At 30.2% G+C, this 18,223-nt stretch overlaps 3 protein-coding genes and 1 pseudogene across 7 annotated transcripts; 3 read left to right on the top strand and 1 right to left on the bottom strand.

The window, feature by feature from the left end:
* The first annotated feature begins 308 nt into the window (after positions 1-308).
* LOC131671267 (DNA primase small subunit-like) lies at positions 309-5,921 on the top strand (annotated as a pseudogene).
* A 320-nt stretch (positions 5,922-6,241) lies between these two features.
* LOC131671241 (epimerase family protein SDR39U1) lies at positions 6,242-7,905 on the bottom strand. Its single transcript, XM_058947508.1, has 6 exons — positions 7,820-7,905; positions 7,587-7,693; positions 7,024-7,297; positions 6,693-6,958; positions 6,502-6,615; positions 6,242-6,441 (listed from the first exon to the last, which is right to left on the bottom strand). Exons 1-6 carry the CDS (start codon positions 7,842-7,844, stop codon positions 6,313-6,315), a joined length of 915 nt encoding a protein of 304 aa, XP_058803491.1. The 5' UTR covers positions 7,845-7,905; the 3' UTR covers positions 6,242-6,312.
* Positions 7,906-8,197: 292 nt separating this feature from the next.
* LOC131671242 (uncharacterized) lies at positions 8,198-12,156 on the top strand. Of its 3 annotated transcripts, none has more exons than XM_058947510.1 (4): positions 8,198-8,336; positions 8,410-8,482; positions 11,011-11,333; positions 11,416-12,156. In XM_058947510.1, the coding sequence occupies exons 2-4, from the start codon at positions 8,479-8,481 to the stop codon at positions 11,911-11,913; spliced, it is 825 nt and encodes a 274-aa protein (XP_058803493.1). In that variant the 5' UTR covers positions 8,198-8,336; positions 8,410-8,478; the 3' UTR covers positions 11,914-12,156. The 3 variants fall into 3 exon arrangements, with proteins under 3 accessions (XP_058803493.1, XP_058803494.1, XP_058803492.1); XM_058947511.1 differs by having other exon boundaries at positions 8,239-8,320; XM_058947509.1 differs by lacking the exon at positions 8,198-8,336 and having other exon boundaries at positions 8,352-8,482.
* A 691-nt stretch (positions 12,157-12,847) lies between these two features.
* LOC131671239 (vanin-like protein 3) lies at positions 12,848-17,857 on the top strand. Of its 3 annotated transcripts, none has more exons than XM_058947506.1 (7): positions 12,848-13,308; positions 14,446-14,515; positions 14,798-14,935; positions 15,000-15,179; positions 15,340-15,802; positions 16,004-16,376; positions 16,998-17,856. In XM_058947506.1, exons 2-7 carry the CDS (start codon positions 14,456-14,458, stop codon positions 17,473-17,475), a joined length of 1,692 nt encoding a protein of 563 aa, XP_058803489.1. In that variant the 5' UTR covers positions 12,848-13,308; positions 14,446-14,455; the 3' UTR covers positions 17,476-17,856. The 3 variants fall into 3 exon arrangements, with proteins under 3 accessions (XP_058803489.1, XP_058803488.1, XP_058803490.1); XM_058947505.1 differs by having other exon boundaries at positions 12,848-13,371; XM_058947507.1 differs by having other exon boundaries at positions 13,006-13,168; positions 16,998-17,857.
* The last annotated feature ends 366 nt before the right edge of the window (positions 17,858-18,223 follow it).

Below are 18,223 nucleotides of genomic sequence, written 5' to 3'. Positions count from 1 at the left end.
CTTTTCCAACGTCGGTCAACGGTACTAAAAAATGAATTCTCTGTTTTTCTCGATTTTTTTAATGTATATCTCAGTTATAATTCAATATCTACAAAATATAACCTACTTGTATGTACGATGCCTAAGAAAAGTTTATAACGTAGGTCAGTCAGTTTGTGTAGTTGATTAGTAATTTCACTTTCAGAAACAGAGAAATCGTCTAGGGTTATGGAGCTAACATTAATTTACTCGGGTCGGAATTTAGTAACGTACAAACTATATCAGGAGAGATATGTACGATCTAGTTTATTTATTTTAAAAAAAAAAAGATGGGTAATAAAAGTTTATCTGCCGCAAAAACCTTCATATGCTCTGTTATTTGCGGAAAATTACAAGTTCAAAAAGAGTAAACACACAGAACAGTTCGACTTAACGACTTGAGATTTGGAGCAAGAGGTTCTAGAAGTTCGAAACGGGTGGTAGTAAGCAAAATAAGCTTACGTCCAATGAATCTGAGGAGAATAAGGGTTAACGTAAGATTATAATTCAACAAAGGTTTTTGACCATTCGGTTTGAACAACACTAATTGAATACGCAATGCACGTTGTTGCGGCAATTTAACTTATAAGTTTATCGTGCGTCCAAAAATTCTAATATTCTACAATTCTTGGAAATTCCTAAATGCAAAATCGGCAACCCATAGACGATTTACAAGTTGACAAACCAATTGTGATCGAGCTCAAAGGGCAATTAAGAAGGAAATTTAAAATGTACAGTGGGAATTCGATAATATAACTGTGATAAAGCTTTGTTGTAATTGGTGAGAATTGATACAGAACTTGCAAAAAGGCAGAGTCAGCACTGTCAGTAGGTTTTGAAGTTTGTGCCGTGGTAGCGTGTTCATGCAACAGCGTGCAAGATTGGTGAGCCGTTTAGCATCGAGTTACAAAAATCATCTATCCGAAGTTCTTTTCGCGACCGATTGCTAATGGCAGAATAACCATTTGCCACCGGTATTCGGATAAAATACTTATGCGAATCATAAACTTACTTGATGACTTTATAGCTACTTAAGTTTCAACATTTAAAAGAGATACGGCATTCAACACGTTTTCAACTGATGATGCATATTGTTTAACTGATAATTCTCATGTTCTCGATAATAAGATATCATTTAAATTATAAAATACGTGCTTTTTAACATGACGAATATCTACGTACACTACTTATACAAAGTTTCTACAACAATGTTTATATAATATTCAATTATAATTATGAATGTTTATTTGCTTTATTACTAACTATAAATATTTTTTTTCAATTTTCATTGTAACAAAAAATTATCTCTGTAATGCATTAATTAAAAGATAAATAAAATATTCAAACGTATAACAGGGATTCAGATGATCAATATATGTTCTCTTTACAGTTAAATTATCTAGGCTTTTCTTTAAAACGTTCTTTTTCATTAATATTATCAACTGTCACTCAACTAAAAATTAAAATCAGTGCAATCGTCATGCTTCATATATATTATTCCGGCTGGGTACCGTATATAGACTCCGGTCCCATAGGTACGTACGGATGCGGACGGATACGGCCGCGAATCGCATACATAGTAACATCACTAAAAATATCTAGTTCGATTATTTAGTACCAACACTACCGGTAGTGAGTAAAAGTGACTGTTGTTTAAAACTGTAGCGCCGAACGTACCACATTTAATGTTCAAATGTCAAGTCTACAATTTACTTTTCAAATTTTCATGAATATTGCTTATTGATGAGTATGCTAATGTAAAAAAAGCTTTTGGGATGGTTAATACATATCATTTATATATATTTTCTTCTTCTTCTCATATATTCAAGTACTTCCATAAAAGTAAGGCCTAATTCCACTAATTGTAGTTGAAAGTCTATCAATTCTCTATCATTTGCCATCTTAAATAATAATGTAAAGGTTAGATAGGCGTTACATTAAATGTGGTACGTTCGGTGCTACAGTTTTAAACAACAGTCACTTTTGCTCACTATCGGTAGTATTGGTACTAAATAATCGAACTAGATATTTTTAGTGATGTTACTACAGTTGCGATACCGATGCGAAAATAGCCCGACACAAATATCATTTTATAAAAAAAATGATCACATCTCACGTATGTCTAATTGTACTTCTCGAAAAAATAATTATTTATTATTGTACCATTATATTTCTCATAAAAAATAAAAAATATCGTTATCGATCATTCACCTCCTATTTATTCACATAAAAGACATAATTAAGCAAAAATAAATTCACAGAAAAATTGTACCTTCTGTAGTCTAAATTGTACCATCAGTACAATTCTATAAATTTGTTTCTAAAAGAAATAATAGGACAATTACAAAGCTCTACGCCTGCGCAAAGTGCATTTCCGGATAACATCGTTGTAAGTTGTAACAATTAGTGGTAATTTGTAATTGTCCTATTATTTCTTTTAGAAATAAATTTATAGAATTGTACAGATGGTACAATTTAGACTATAGAAGGTACAATTTTTCTGTGAATTTATTTTTGCTTAATTATGTCTTTTATATGGATAAATAGGAGGTGAATTATCGATAACGTTTTTTTTTATTTTTTATGAGAAATATAATGGTACAATAACAAATAATTATTTTTTTGAGAAATATAGTTAGACGTACGTGAGATGTGATCACTTTTTTTTTATAAAATGTTATTTGTGTCGGGCTGTTTTCGCATCAGTGTTGCGATTCGCGTCCATATCCGTCTGCATCCGTACGTACCTATGGGACCGGGGCCATAGAGACTTGTGAAGCTGACGCCCAAAAAAATTTTTTAATCATATTTTTGAGTTTTCATTGGCTAAAACGTTTTCTCCCTTTTTCCGGATTATGTCTCCGCTTGAAATTTTATTTCCGGATTTTCCATTTTTAAGAAAATTGCGAAAAAAAATCGGACGATCGTACAGCGCGCAAAATACATTAATCATTTTTCTCCTGTTTAAAAAGAAATAATATCGATAGCGGATGATAGCTCCTTATTCCCGGATTACGAAACAATTTTCCTTTTGTCGATTTTCTATCCAAAATTGAGAAAAATGTAAAAATTAGTAATATGCGGCAGTTAGTCGATAAAACAGGTCAAACGTTTGCTAATCACCAGATATCCCTATATGAGTTCTACAGTGCGTAATTATAATAATAAGAAATTCAAATTCTACTCAATTAACCATTCACATTTTATGTACATATACATAAATAATTTTTTCTAAGGTTTTCTATAAGTTTTTCAACATGTCAATTTTATAATTAATATTTTAACTATATAAAATAACATAATTCTGAACAAAGTAATAAAAAAATTGAATTGACTAGTTAAAATTGAAAAAAACAATCATTGATCAAAAACTTATTGCTTAGTTTTATATTTGTTGAATTATTTAATAACGAACTTAATTTTACTTCCATTCTTCTTAACAATATAAATTAATAATCCATTGTAGCATATTATAAAAATACTTCAATATACAGGTCAAGTTAAAATAAACTATATTTGTTTTGTCAAAAATATATAATTTATTTTTCCTTGCTTATGTTACATATACAATATTTATTGATAAACATTGTGAACAATATGTCGTATTATAAAATATATTAAAAACTATAAAACAAGAAGGTTGGATTATTTATATTTTTTTATACAAATACCTAATCGTAATCATTATCCACAAAATTAGCAAAATTGTTGCTACGTTGAAACAAATATATTTTTACATTTTCCTCAATTTTGGATAGAAAATCGACAAAAGGAAAATTGTTTCGTAATCCCGGAAATATGGAGCTATTATCCGCTATCGATATTATTTCTTTTTAAACAGGAGAAAAATGTTTAATGCATTTTGCACCCTGTACGAACGCCCAATTTTTTTTCGCAATTTTCTTAAAAACGGAAAATCCGGAAATAAAATTTCAAGCGGAGACATAATCCGGAAAAAGGGAGAAAACGTTTTAGCTCATGAAAACTCAAAAATATGATTAAAAAATTTTTTTAGGCGTCAGATTCACAAGTCTCGTATATAGAGTATGTAAGTTATCGACGCAGCTCTGAACGTATTTTTGCCGTTTACGCGTGAAAGTTGAATGAGTTGAACCATACAATCTACACTCACTTTAATATATAAAATTTGAAACTCGATAACACAATTTTTTCAACGTAAGCTAGTTTATTAATGTAAAAGCGTACGTAAATGTATAGTTAGAGATTGATTTATAGTAATCACATAATCAAAGATTGACAAATATCAAAAATCATGAATGACTTCAATTTTTCCGATCTACTTCATGTTATATATTATAACACCAATTATTTCCATATATAAATTAATTACAGTAGGTGTTTTTTTATGGAAAAGTTAAGGTTTATCTAAATTAATTGGATATAACTTTATTTTGATAGATCTGGAAACTAAAATTAAAAGGCTTTGTCCTTACAAAATAAATATTAGAACTGTTTACAATGTTTCATACTTTCAATTCATTTTTCAAAATAATATACACACTAAATTTAAATAGTATTAATTAGGCAAGCATAATAAAGCAAAGAAGTAAAATTTGAAGCAATTCAAAGAAAACGTCTTTTCGATATTGATGTCACTGATATTATAATGAGGTCAAAACTTGTTGCAGCGGTGCAGATGTTTGTAGCAATTGCTATGTTTGAACACTATTAATATATAGCAATAGCAGTCAAGACTTTAGATATTGCTTTGAGAGGTATACAATTGTATTTTTTATAATTTTAGTTTAAATAAATTGTTATATATTCAATAAATAAATACTCAAGCTTGTAATGATTTATTGTATAATATGAGAAAGCAAGACATATCAGAAGAAGAGTTAGTAAACGACTAACTAACGCTACATTCATGATAAACAAGTATGCGTAACGCTATTCAACTATTTAGAATTAATTAAAGAATCATATATTACATAAATAATACAACTCTTTTTTAATTTTCAATAGACAATGTTGCTTTTAAGCACATATTATGGGTTTTCTTTGGCAGAAGAGGTATTTATGATTGGGTATAGTTGGGAAAAAAAAAATACATTATTTACAATTGATTTCAAGTGGAGAATTTCTTAAGAAAAAAATTAAAATAGCTAAAAAAATGTATCATTCTATCAAGTATTTATTCAGCTGTGTATTGAAAAATTATGTTAATATATTGTAAAATGTAAATATATTTTTATCTTATATTGTAGATGAACATTATTATTATTGAACCAATGTTTACAAAAATATGTGTAAAAGAACGGAGTTGTTGGACACAAGAGAGAAAAAATAAATATTTAGACATTATTCTTCAAGAAGACATAAGCAGAGAAGTAAAAGCATTATTCTTGTTATTTTTGAAAAAGACAGGAGGAAAGAAATCAAAACGGTATTTGATCAACATTTAACTAGTGTTTGAAAATAGAAAACTTCTGTAAACTTTTATAAAGAATATTTTCAAGTATTATTTTTTATTCAGATTGAATAAAATATTAATTAAAATAAATGTTTAAATAAATTATTATTAATTTTAGGGATCTAAAAAATAGTGTAGAATACCTGTTTTTATCAAGGAGATAACGATTTAATATGCATACTTTAGATTGGACATAAATGTCATTAAAGGAATAAATCACTTGTTAAAATTACCTTTTTGGATTCATCCTAAAATTGGAAAACTTTCTGTATCCATAAATTCTAAATTAGTTGATTAGTTTGGTGTAAACAATGTACCAACAATAACAACTGATGGATAAAAAAAATATATTTGATACTAAAGAACTAAATGAGCAAAGAGAATCAATAGACAATGTAAAATGGATAAAATATTGCAAGAAAACTACTTTGAATCAGCTTTTTCATATATTCTAAGAAGGTTTAGAGATATTCCAAAAAGAAGAGAACATCATAAAAAGTAGTAAAATACATACTTATAGTCCATAAAAATTTGAGAGTAAAAATTGTACTCATTTTTTTGCAGTCACGACAATGGAGTTTTGAATGCAGTTTCAGAAGAATTTTTAATTTTTTTCTATTTCTATAGTGTAACAGCTGCGTACATACATACAGTTTTAGTGGAATGAATAATGTATAGACTTTTGATATTTACCTCAAGTTACAAACATTTAGTTAAATATATTCAAGTTTTAACACGTTTTTATTTCATAATTCTTAATAAATATTATTCAAAATAATATTATTCTTCAAGAATAGTCGCAAAATAAAATTTATTTTTTAAAAAAAGTTTATTTACAAAAGACTAGAGTAAATTTTATATTAATAAGGTTCTGTTTCATATTTTAATGTACCAAATTGATCACAAGCTCTTTTTATAGTGGAATATTCGTACTTGAAACCAGATTCTAATACTCTCTTAGGTATTACTTTCTGACCCTCCAGCATTATCTAATAAATAAATATTTTATGTATGGTATTAATTAGACAAAATCTTATTTAAATACTAACCTTTGCTCGCTCTTCATTTAGCAATAATTTTAATAAGAATGAAGGAAGAGGTATGATTGCTGGTCTACCTAAGGACGATGCAAAGGCTTTTGTGAATTGCACATTCGTTATGATCTATAAAAATAGGAATGAGTTTAGATTTACATTTTTTTCAGTTGAACAAATTTATAAAGCTTGATGTTATTACTTACCTCAGGAGCAACTCCATTTAAAACTCCTGTCAGATTATCACATTTTGCAGCATGGATGAATAAATTTACAAGATCTTTTATATGAATCCAAGGCATATATTGTTCGCCATTTCCAATAGGTCCACCAACTCCAAAATAGAAGGGCAGAAAAGTTTGTTTTATCATGCCTCCAGTTCTACCTAACACAACACCTGACCGAATTGTCACTTGCCTTATTGAACAATCTTTAGGCAATATGGCAGCAGCCTCCCAGTCATGACATAATTCTGAAATATTATTTGTTTCAAAGTCAATAACTTCAAATACAGTACTATAAATATCTTTAATTTACCTGATAAAAAGTCATACTTTTCACAATTATCATATTCTGTATATTCTTTCCCATCAGGTGGATAATAAGCTACTCCAGAAATAGTCACAAATACTCTAACTTGTGAATTAAGAGTCATAGCTTTTACTAAATTTTTTGTTGTGTTTACTCTACTACACACAATATCCATTTTAAGTTCAGGAGACCATATTTTAGTGAAATCCAAAATATTTTGTCCAGCTACATTAATTACAGCAGTGGTATCATCAGGCAATCCATTTTTTTCTATATCTAACTACAATATAAAAATTCATTGATGCATTTCATCAATAAATATTTCAGCACTAATCAGCTTAAAAATCATCACTTTACATATTGATGCATTTATATAATCCAATTTAAAGTAGTTGTGAGTAATTATTTGATCATTGTATCTTTTGATATATTTCCTAACTTTTATTTAAAAAATATTTTGTTTAACGTTCTCATTAAAATTTATTTATTTTACGGTTTATTACCATTATTAAAATAAAATAAACGTTTTTTTTAAGTTAAAGTTATTTATGGTAATCAAACAAACCTACCCAGGAGATTCTTTGCGGACCTGGCATTCGTGAAATAACTGTGGTTTTGATATTTAAATTCTTCAATGCCTTTGTAATACAGGAGCCAATGTAACCGGTTCCACCGCCTGCAAAATGTAAATAAAACATAACCTCGAAGTATACGTCTTTCAACGAATTGTGCTTTGATCAATGAATTGTCAAGTCTTCAAACTAACTGATAAAGTAATCGTTGAATTATCACTGATCCTCACCTATGACAACATGCTTGAAGGACATTTCAACAAAGCAAAAATTGGAGAGTTTTTCTATGTACAGCTCTTACTTAAATGTATAGATCCTATATTAATATGTATTTGTGTTTTAGTGTATATATATGAGAGATATCGCAGTGTTCTATATATACATTATTGTGAATATGTGTGTGCGTCTTGAGCGCGCTGATTGTAGCAAAAGTGCAGTGTCTATATGCAACTTCGACTGCTTGTGCAGCATAGCAGAACGCGACAAAGTGCAGCGTGCAGCCGAATGTTTGTTGACATTGCTGACTGCGACGACGATTCTGCAGTTCTCTAATTTCTTTTTACACTCCCTCCCCGCTTCCTCTCGCTCCTTTAAAGCGACGTAATGTTCTCTTCATACTTGAAATCTTCATTGGAGATAAACGCCGCGAGTGCATAACTATATGAGTAGCAGCAACGAGCAACAGGCCCCAAAAAATGCAATGCAGCTGCAGCAGCAGACGACTGCTGGCGGTGGTGGTTTCATTCTGTACTGCAACTATGACGAGTGAAAGTGAATCGACGTCCTGACAGACATTTTTTTCTTTTTGACTGTCTTTCAGGGTTCAGTGTTATACGGCCAACCAAACGTTTGATCCACGTGCTGATTATTCGTGGAAAAACTGAAAAATATGGGTGAGTCACGTATTTTTTTGTACATTGCTGTACCTATATGCGAAACTAGCGTAGCAATATTTATGTTTTGAAATTGATTCTTGTATGGGAGGTTGGAAAATAATTGTAACGTAACCTGGAGAATACGTGCATTAATTGAGGTCTTTTATACTACATATTCTTTAGCATTGTAATTGTATTACGCTCGATATGATTAGTGCGGTACAGTATCACTGATCCAACGTTCTTATAGGCTCGCATTAAACATTGCTTATAACTGTATATATACAACATGCATACACCGCTTTGATATAATATTAATTCGACCCGCGAAGTTCAAAATTCGAATTACTTTTGACGATTGAGTATTAATAACACCAAATAAGGTTAGGTCAAGGGCTTATTTTGGTAGATTGTGCCCTTATAACTTGCCAGAAAAAACCCATTTGATGCGCCATGGATGCTCAACCATCGAAAATAATTTAGATTTTAAACTTCGCGGCAGTGTATCACCTATCCTTTGGTGTCATCGATGGCCAATAGACCTTCTTAGCATGACGTCACAGCGCAACAGCTGCGAAAAGTGGTATAGGCAAAGTTTACATTGAGTCTTATAGGAACTTAAGAAACTACTACTTTTACTCTTTTGTAAAATTTCTTAAGAAACGATTTTCGATATTAGTTTCAATAAATTTGTGACAAATAAAAATTTATTTATAACAAAAATAAATAATAGTAAATTCGATACAATAATCAGTAAACAACTCATTGCTGTAATGTGAATGTAGGTTAAGTCTTGAGATACAAACAGAGATCTAGGCTCTGGGGGCCTATTCTGAAAATTAATTTTAGCACATGTCATAAGCATTTATCACATCTAAAGTGATTAATTCTGTGGTAAACTGAAGTGACAAACTGATTTACCACAAAATTTTTTTTCAGAATAGGCCCCCTGAGTAAGAAAGATACACATAAATTTATTAATAACAAAAATTTTTTTCGAAAAATATTTAATGTGAAATAAGCAGATTAACATATTCAAAAGAAAACGTTTACTAAATTATTAATGAGAAAAAGAAAAATGCTTCCGATTTTAAATGAAAATCTCAGATTATCATCAATGTTAATTTAATGCTAAACTGTTTAAGAAATAAATAATATTTTTATATATAGGACATTTTTCGTCAATCGGAACAGAGTTCTCTTCAAAATTCACATGGATGAATTTTGACTATCAAGCGTTCAAATTGTTCCTTATCAGCCCTCGTTCATGAACCTGCATGATTATTTTGAAAACATTAATACAATGGCTCAATATAACTGTCACAAAACACGAAAAAAAAAAATGGAAATCTCAATTATAAAAGCTTGTAAAAAAAATGTTTAACATTCTATTTAATTCATCAAAGTCTCGAATTGTTGGTAGTTGGCATCCTCATAGGGTTAACAACGTAGAATGGTGAAATTCAAGATGACTGATCCGAGATGGCGGCTAAAAACAAGAAATCGTCGCAACTAAAAAACATTATCAGATAGATACCAAATTTATAATACGGAAGTTTTAGCAGATCGAATATGACATCAACACATCCTCAAACCCTCAAACCCAGCTAAATTAAAAAAAATGAGCAAAATCGTCTTGTTGATATGTAACAGTTTTTTAAGTTACTAAATAGAAAACAGACATAAGATTTTCAAAATTCACAATTATGGATCCAATATGCCTGTAATACACCCTGAAAATTAAAGTTAAGCAAGTAATAATGACTAGAATCGTTTTAGTGATACATCTATAGTATAGTTTTTAAGATCGCTGAACAAGAATTATATATATCCAATTTTCAATTATGCTCCTCGCGGACATGAAAATACAATCTAATTTTGGATTCTTATTCAGCGACCTCAAAAATTTCCGTAGACTGCATTTGGTATCTATCTAACAATGTTTATTTAGTTTCGACAATTTTTGCTTTTAGCTGCCATCTTGGGTCAGCCATCTTGAATTTCACTATTCTACGTTATTAACCATATAAAAACGCCAACTACCAACAATTCGAGGCTTCGATCAATTAAATAGAACGTTAAATATTTTTTTTACAAGCTTTTATAATTGAGGTTTCCATTTTTTCATGATTTGTGACAGCCATATTAAGCCATTATATTAATATTTGAAAAAAAGCCGTGCAGATTCATGAATGAGGGCTGATAAGGAATAATTTTATCGCTTGATAGTCAAAATCTATTCATGTGAATTTCTTTTATACGATTTTTTTCAAAACATTGAAAAATAATAGAATTCTATTGGAATTTGATGCTATATAAATGGATGCAAATTAAAATAAAATGAATCGATTCCATAATTTATCGATAAACAAAGTAAAAATTTTCATGGATGTTTTACCCTGTTGTCGTGGGGAACGTATTAAAAATATTGTACGCTGGACACTATTGGTGTAGAGTTGATCGAGATTTGTAATAATTTTTATTTTGTTTTATCGTAAAACTGTATGATTATTTAATATTTGATAAAATTCTATATTACGTTACAGGTTGTTCGATAAGTAAAAATAAACCCAACGCTGTACCTTATCCACTGGCATCACATACACGAAAAGAATGGATTGCATGGAGGAATTGCTTTCTAGCGTATATGAATGAGAAAAACAATATTCCAGCCCACAAACAAGGGAGTCAATTTTATCAATATATTGGCAATACCGGAATAGAAATCTCAAAGAAATTTTATTTTCACGACGTTTATACCGAAACCGACGTAGATACCATATTGTTCAAATTTGACGTTTACTTTATTTTTGGAAGTAGAACTAAACATGCTGACGAATCTATCAGCAATTATATAAAAGCTTTAGAGGTGAGTTTCGCTTATTACGTACATTCTTATTAATTCTATTCTTGAAATTACGATAAATTTGGACTATTATTTTTTTTCTCAGGTTATAGCACAAAAAACAGCTGAGAATAATGTAGATCGAGTTATAAAGGAAAAAATTTTACAAGATTTGATTTCTAGAAATGTTTTCAATAAGTTTTTGGAGATGGTTCCATCATTTTCTAATATTTCTGATTACGAATCTCTATCCCTGCAAGAACTAACTTTTATTTGGGAAGAATCGGAAAAACTCAACAAATCCAGCATTCACGATGATGCGCTTTCGAAAAGCCCAATCATCAATTGCATTTATTGTGGTTCTAATCATATGATAAATGAATGTGCAGCTAGTACGAAAGAATGTTCCAACTGCATAAAATCTGGACATTTTTCATGGCGATGCTCAACTGACTTACATATTCCATGTGAATTGTGTGGACAACATCACACTAAAAATAAAGAAAAATGTCCTGCCAATAAACACTTATGCAATAATTGTCATAAATTAGGACATTTCTCTTTTAGATGTCGTTCACGAAGGAACAGTAAAAAAAAATGTTGAAACTGTAACCATTATATTTACATTTACATTTTTATAATCGTAAGCTAACTTGTTCACTTTTTTCGTATCACCATTGTAGTATTATATATATATTATATATGTATAAACTATTATAATATTATTATATTATTATGTTAGTTTTACTATATTAGTAGACAAATCTTACGCAGTAAAAAAAATTATATGGCTGAAAGTTCAGCGAAAACATTCAACGTTAAATTTTAAATATTTCATATAGCTTTATATTTAATTTATATCTATAACATAAGGACGCTTATCTATTTTTAAATGTATTATTGAATATATACTCACTTTTCAAATATTACAATAGCAGTTTTCTACTTATTTAATAATACTAATTGCCATAATTATTCTTCTGTTTATTTTATTATTGAAAAATTTCATGTACTAGAAAATATAAAATTTAAAAATTTTTCATGTTTGATGATCAACATTCATTCTGTACAAACATTTTTATGTTGTTGAATAGAACATACAATAATCGTAAATCTTCAATTGTGTATGTTGTCATAATGTTCATAATTATAGTGTATATGAACCAAATATCCACATTTGAAAAAATGATTATAAGCTTTTTAACGGAAGTCTTTGGCACGATTTGTTCTAAATTGCTTTTAAAGTATATATTGTCAGGAAATGATATACTACATAACATGTTTATTTGGTTACTATTATCATTGCAAAAGCTTAATATAGGAAGGATCCATTTTAATCAATTATACACTTAATTAACTTTTCCAAATGTTATCAAATAGTAGTTATAGTAATTTTATTTTCTTGGGTTACTGTATATAACTTTGTATGTATATATAACTTTTTTTATCGAGTTCGAATAGTACGTAATAACTACTTTTATAATGCAATACAAAGTTGAGTATCGCTCTTGACATCTTTCATCTTAAGCTAATAATTTTCTTAACAAACCAGCTTCAAGGACACTTTCGAAAAAAAATCCATAAAAATTACATAGCAGCATGAAAGATGGCAAAGATACAATGAAAATGATGGTTGCACCGATATTACATCCCATCCAATTTGACTACAGTGACATTAAGTAAGTATAGGAAACGAACGTTGCCGCCGCGAAGAATCGGCTTCCTAGTCTTATATTCGCTTCGTGTCAGCACAATACGGCTAGTACGCAGTCGAGTTTTATCACGTGTATATGTAGTATCATCACTGCAAGCACCACTGTTATCGAAAACTTGTTTTCGCTTCTTTTTTATTTGCACAGGTAGACAAAGATAAGATATTGAAGACAATTGTTATTTAATTGGTGACGCTTTGAATTCATATTTGGTGAGGTTTTATCAGTTGTGAATTGATAAGTGTGGAATATTACAGTGTCAGAAGTTTGTGGAGCTGATTAGACATGTTAAGTGTATAAATAGATATTTAAAATACAACATTCTCTAAAATTATTAATTTACATGCAAGGTACAGAACATCCACAACTCGTTTAATTTTAGTTTTGAAACATTATAAATCTTTCAACTATAATAGTTCTTTTTATGTGTAACATTTTTGTATTATTAACATTATTATAATACAGAATAAAACTATTAAGTTTATTTAACATCTTATCGTAAATTGAAAGTGAAACGCATAACAAGACCATCAAGAAAATGTTTACTTGCGGAAAATTGTTTTTCCTCTCTTAACACAATTTCATTTTTACACAATGTTATATTTAACACACATTGATTACAGCGTTTTTACTATGCATTTGGTCTTTGCAATGTGAATTAATGCGGGTCTTTATTTAATGCAAAAAAGGTTTAAGTGGCACTTATATTAATATGTAATAATATATATACTGTAATAACATTTGTAATAACAACAATAAGATTTTTTTTAATTCATCTTTTTACTTTTTATACAACAATCTACTGGTTAACTAGTACAAACCATCAGCCTATACAACAAGAATTTTCTCCTGTTTGTAGAAATTATTTACAAATATTTATATAAATATTTTAATACTATTAACTTAATTTACAGAAAAAGATAAAGGAGACGTAATAGTAGTAACATAAATACAATATTAAAAATAAAATTAAAATTCATCTAGAAGCTTTCATATATTCCTTCCTATACACTTTTTTAATTTTTATCGGCAAGTTTTTTATTACTACAGAACATTTTTAGTTCTTTAGATAATCTACTAAATATTTTAAAAGCAATAATATTTTTTAATAATCTACTGCTGTTCACTCGAGTAAATTCTTGCAATTAACTTACGCATGATTGGATAAGAATGAGAACTAATTTAAATGTAAACGTGCTCGAGTCTACATGTGGATAAAGAGTCATAATTAAATATACAAAGTTCAGTGATCATCTGTCTTGGAATATATTTGCATGTATAAAAAAAGAATTATCACTTATTCATTTAGTTTATTTTTCAATTTCGTTTATTTTATTTTATAATGACAATTTCATGATTTTTTTTTCAAATAAAATAATGCTTATCCACAAAAGTCTTATTACTACCAGAATTTTCACTTCCAGAGAATCAAAAATGATACCACATCTACTTCGGTTGGGAATGCTTTTATGCTTGTCGAAACTCTCTCTCCAGGTAATCTTTTTTTAATTTCTAGTTTAGAACTTATAGGAGTTCGTGAAAGTAATTCTAATCTACATAACATTCATTTATTCATACATTTAAAAAATCTGCAGTTTTTGCGCAGTGATGTATTACACGCATAACGATCTATTGCAAACATAGAAAATTGCATTCGATAAGTAAAATGCATGTATAATTAGACGAGATGACGGGCCGATTAATAGTCCATGAGCAAGTTTCACTGTAGCAACACGTCATACGTAATCCCGTGTACATTTTTCTGTTTTGTTATAGCAACAGGCAATAGGTTCTCCAAGCTACGTTGGTGCAGTGGTCGAGTATCATCCGGTGACCGACGGCGACGATGGCTCTACGATAGCCGTGGCGAATGCCAATAATTACCGGACTATTATCAAGAACGCCTCAGAATACGTAAGCCAGTCGAATATTCTCATAAATTCTTTACGCGACATTCACGGACGCTCGTTATTTGCAGAAAGTTGACATCATTGTTTTTCCTGAATTCGGCTTGACAAGTCTTCCCAAGGATGGCAACGGAGCGGAGAAAAAATTCAATGCCACCGAGTACAGAGCCTACTATCGGAATACTGCATCATATATCCCAAATCCTAATGAAAGTGTCATACTCTGTGACACCGATAACAAATATCAAACAGTAAGGATTTCCTATGTGCAAATTTTCAAATGAACATTTGTCATAATTACGGCTTGCCATAGCAAGATTTTTCTCGACCCAAACGTAGAATTTACAATTAAAATATACTTTTCTAAGCGTAAAGAGAAAACGACTAATTGATCGTCTCTATGATTGACAGTCACTGCAAACTATCTCATGTGCAGCTCGCGAGTACAAGATGTACGTTGTAGTGAATCATCATGAGCACGCTGACTGTCCAAAATCAAATTGCGCTCCAGGCAATTTCCTACTCTACAACACCAACGTTGTATTCGATCGTAAAGGCAAAGTCATTGCCAAGTATCGCAAGTACAATCTATTCAACGAACCTGGTACAAATGTCACTGCGCAGCCCGAATACTCAACCTTCACCACTGACTTTGGCGTAACTTTTGGCCAGTTCATCTGTTTCGATATAGTGCAGGAAAAACCGGCGAATTTTTTCGTAAGAAATCCAAACGTTACGGATATCGTGTATTCCACTCATTGGTATGACGAATTGCCATTCAACGACGCTATTCAACAACAAGCAGCCTGGGCTTATGGGGCTGACGTTAATTTACTCGCGTCGGGTTACAGTGACGCACAAACATCGAGTGGAGGTAGGCTGATCTTTATTTGTCTTGGTTTTATAATAAGTTTTGACTAAAGACATTTCTGTCGTTCTTAAAAAATGAATTTTCAACGATTAATTAAGCTAGAGATTATCCAACAATTACATGTTTGAAAAATATCGATCGCGAGTGCATTAATTATTGTATGTATTGAACTATATTAAGATTAATCATATTACGTATGCCCAGGTAGTGGAATTTACGCCGGAAAAAGAGGTCCTATCAAGATCCATCAACCTAGAGAAACGTCAAATGCATTAGTTGTCGCGAAGATATCAAAACTCAACAGACAGAAGCGTATCGAAGATGTGCGTGCAGGACGCTCGTTTGTTCACGTATTCAAGCAAGCGGAAATACCAACCGTTTCCGGTGTACCACTGCATGCACCACCTTATCCTCCATATTTTCACGATGATTTGAGACCTTATACAACTCAGTTATTAGATCCTACCCAAGGATCGCATATTACGACGCTTTGTGATAATGAACTCTGCTGTGATTTCCATGTGGAGACCAACTATGATAAGAAGGCTGCGGATACGCCTAATACTCAACAATACAAGTGAGTCACCATCTGATTTGCATATTTGATCAATTAATGACCGTTTGATATCTTTAATAAAAGCCTGTCAAGATATATTATTAAAAGATTTCGATTCGGATTACAATGATGTTGACTTTGTTAGTCTTTGCGGAAAATTTATGAGTGAAGCGGAAAATGGACAAGTGAATTTTCCATGATTCAGATTTCAAAATAATTCAATTTCATTATTGATTTTAACGATGCCTATTTCTTATTGAGATCGTAATACATCGCTGGCGCAAAGTTGATATTTACTTAATACGTTCTTAAATCAATTATCGTCTCACACGTCGACACTTGTTTAAACAAATTCAAGAGTAAACTGAAATTTGGATCTTTATGCGTACTCAATGTACGTACAAGCTTTAAAAAATATTTTTTAGGAAACTAATACATATTCAAATTGATTAATTAAACATGGAGTATATTATCGAAGATTCAAATGCATTATTGTCATTTATTATTAAATCGCGCTAAAAAGAATATTTAAAAATAAATTGTGTAGTTGAACATTAAACCGATAATTCTAGCAAGATTAGTTATATTTCCATAAGCAATTTGGTATATTTAAAGAAGTACAATTGTAACGTTTCGTTACAGGTATCGCGTAGCCGTGTTCAATGGGGTTCGCAATGTAATGAATCAAACAACCGCGGGTCTGGAAGTATGCGCTTTGATAGCATGTGCAGGTGACCGTATCGAAGATTGTGGCTCGATTTATCACGCAAACTTGTCGGTAGTACAACCGACGACGTTCGACTCGTTTATAATCACTCGTCGTGCTAATCTAAGTAGTCGAGTGTTTTACGAACCATCGACTTTGACCATGACGGACCGCCAACCTATCGACAATGGAGATTTCGCTTACGTCATCAGTGGTCACAAGAATTCTAGTTTACTGCTAATGTATCTTGTTAGACCAAAAAGCGATGTTATGACTTTTGCCATTTATGGCAGGAAATTTGACAGAGATGGAGAAGAAGTGACTCGACCTAAATCCAATGGACCTAGCATTACTCCGTCATTTGTTGTCGTGATGATGATAATGATACTTATGACTTTAAGAAATTGCAAATGATGTTCATTTGATTGTCAAGTATATTAATTATGAGAGAGGATTGGATATGATTATTATATACTGCACTTGACTTTTATATGTGAGAACTTTACTTTTTGTGAATCAAAAATTATAAATTTTTTTTGTACATATTTTCGATATGTTTATTTTAATAATCAATGTAAAAAATAGTAACTCCATGAGCCTTTTTACAAAAAAAAAGTATTTTTTATCTACTAGAAAATGAATTTTTTACATTTGTGTTTAATTTATTTACAGATATTTCGTGTATTCTAAAGCATTATCCGACTGTCATATACTTTTAATATAGTTGTGCAACAATAATGTATGTCATTTCTTAAAATAGCCTTGCATTTAAATAGATAAGACCGGACTAGTTTTGTTTATCTTACTAGCATACAAGTTAGTCGGTAAAGAATAAATATGTAGTTATAATATGCAGTTATGTATTAAAACTAATAATTTTGTAGGGAGTACTATGTTGCTACAAGATGATAGCACACTAAGATATGGAAAATAACGCATATACGATTCAATTATAGTTTGTTTGGCTAATCAAGCCGATTATTTAAATATATATATATATATATATATATATATATATATATATATATATATATATATATATATATATATATATATATATATATATATATATATATATATATATTAGTCAACCTTTGTTTTAGAAAATGAATGTGATTTTCATTTTCAACAAAAAAAAAATCACCGCAAATAATTTGTCGCA

This window comes from Phymastichus coffea, unplaced genomic scaffold (assembly GCF_024137745.1).
Source record: "Phymastichus coffea isolate CEN01 unplaced genomic scaffold, Cenicafe_Pcof_1.1 PCOF00122, whole genome shotgun sequence".
Classification (NCBI taxonomy): domain Eukaryota; kingdom Metazoa; phylum Arthropoda; class Insecta; order Hymenoptera; family Eulophidae; genus Phymastichus; species Phymastichus coffea.
Note: the sequence above shows the minus strand (reverse complement) of the source record. Positions and strands in the feature narration are given on the sequence as shown.

Bases quoted from the DNA above. Each gene is read 5' to 3' on its own strand.
- LOC131671241 (XM_058947508.1), bottom strand. From the start codon at position 7,844: ATGTCCTTCAAGCATGTTGTCATAG. The intron at 6,616-6,692 runs GTAAGTAATAAC...CTATTTTTATAG, and splicing joins TAAATGGAGTTGCTCCTGAG to ATCATAACGAATGTGCAATT. The intron at 6,442-6,501 runs GTTAGTATTTAA...TTTATTTATTAG, and splicing joins TAAATGAAGAGCGAGCAAAG to ATAATGCTGGAGGGTCAGAA.
- LOC131671242 (XM_058947510.1), top strand. The intron at 11,334-11,415 runs GTGAGTTTCGCT...TTTTTTTCTCAG, and splicing joins ATTATATAAAAGCTTTAGAG to GTTATAGCACAAAAAACAGC.
- LOC131671239 (XM_058947507.1), top strand. From the start codon at position 14,456: ATGATACCACATCTACTTCGGTTGGGAATGCTTTTATGCTTGTCGAAA. The intron at 14,516-14,797 runs GTAATCTTTTTT...GTTTTGTTATAG, and splicing joins TGTCGAAACTCTCTCTCCAG to CAACAGGCAATAGGTTCTCC. The intron at 16,377-16,997 runs GTGAGTCACCAT...GTTTCGTTACAG, and splicing joins CCTAATACTCAACAATACAA to GTATCGCGTAGCCGTGTTCA.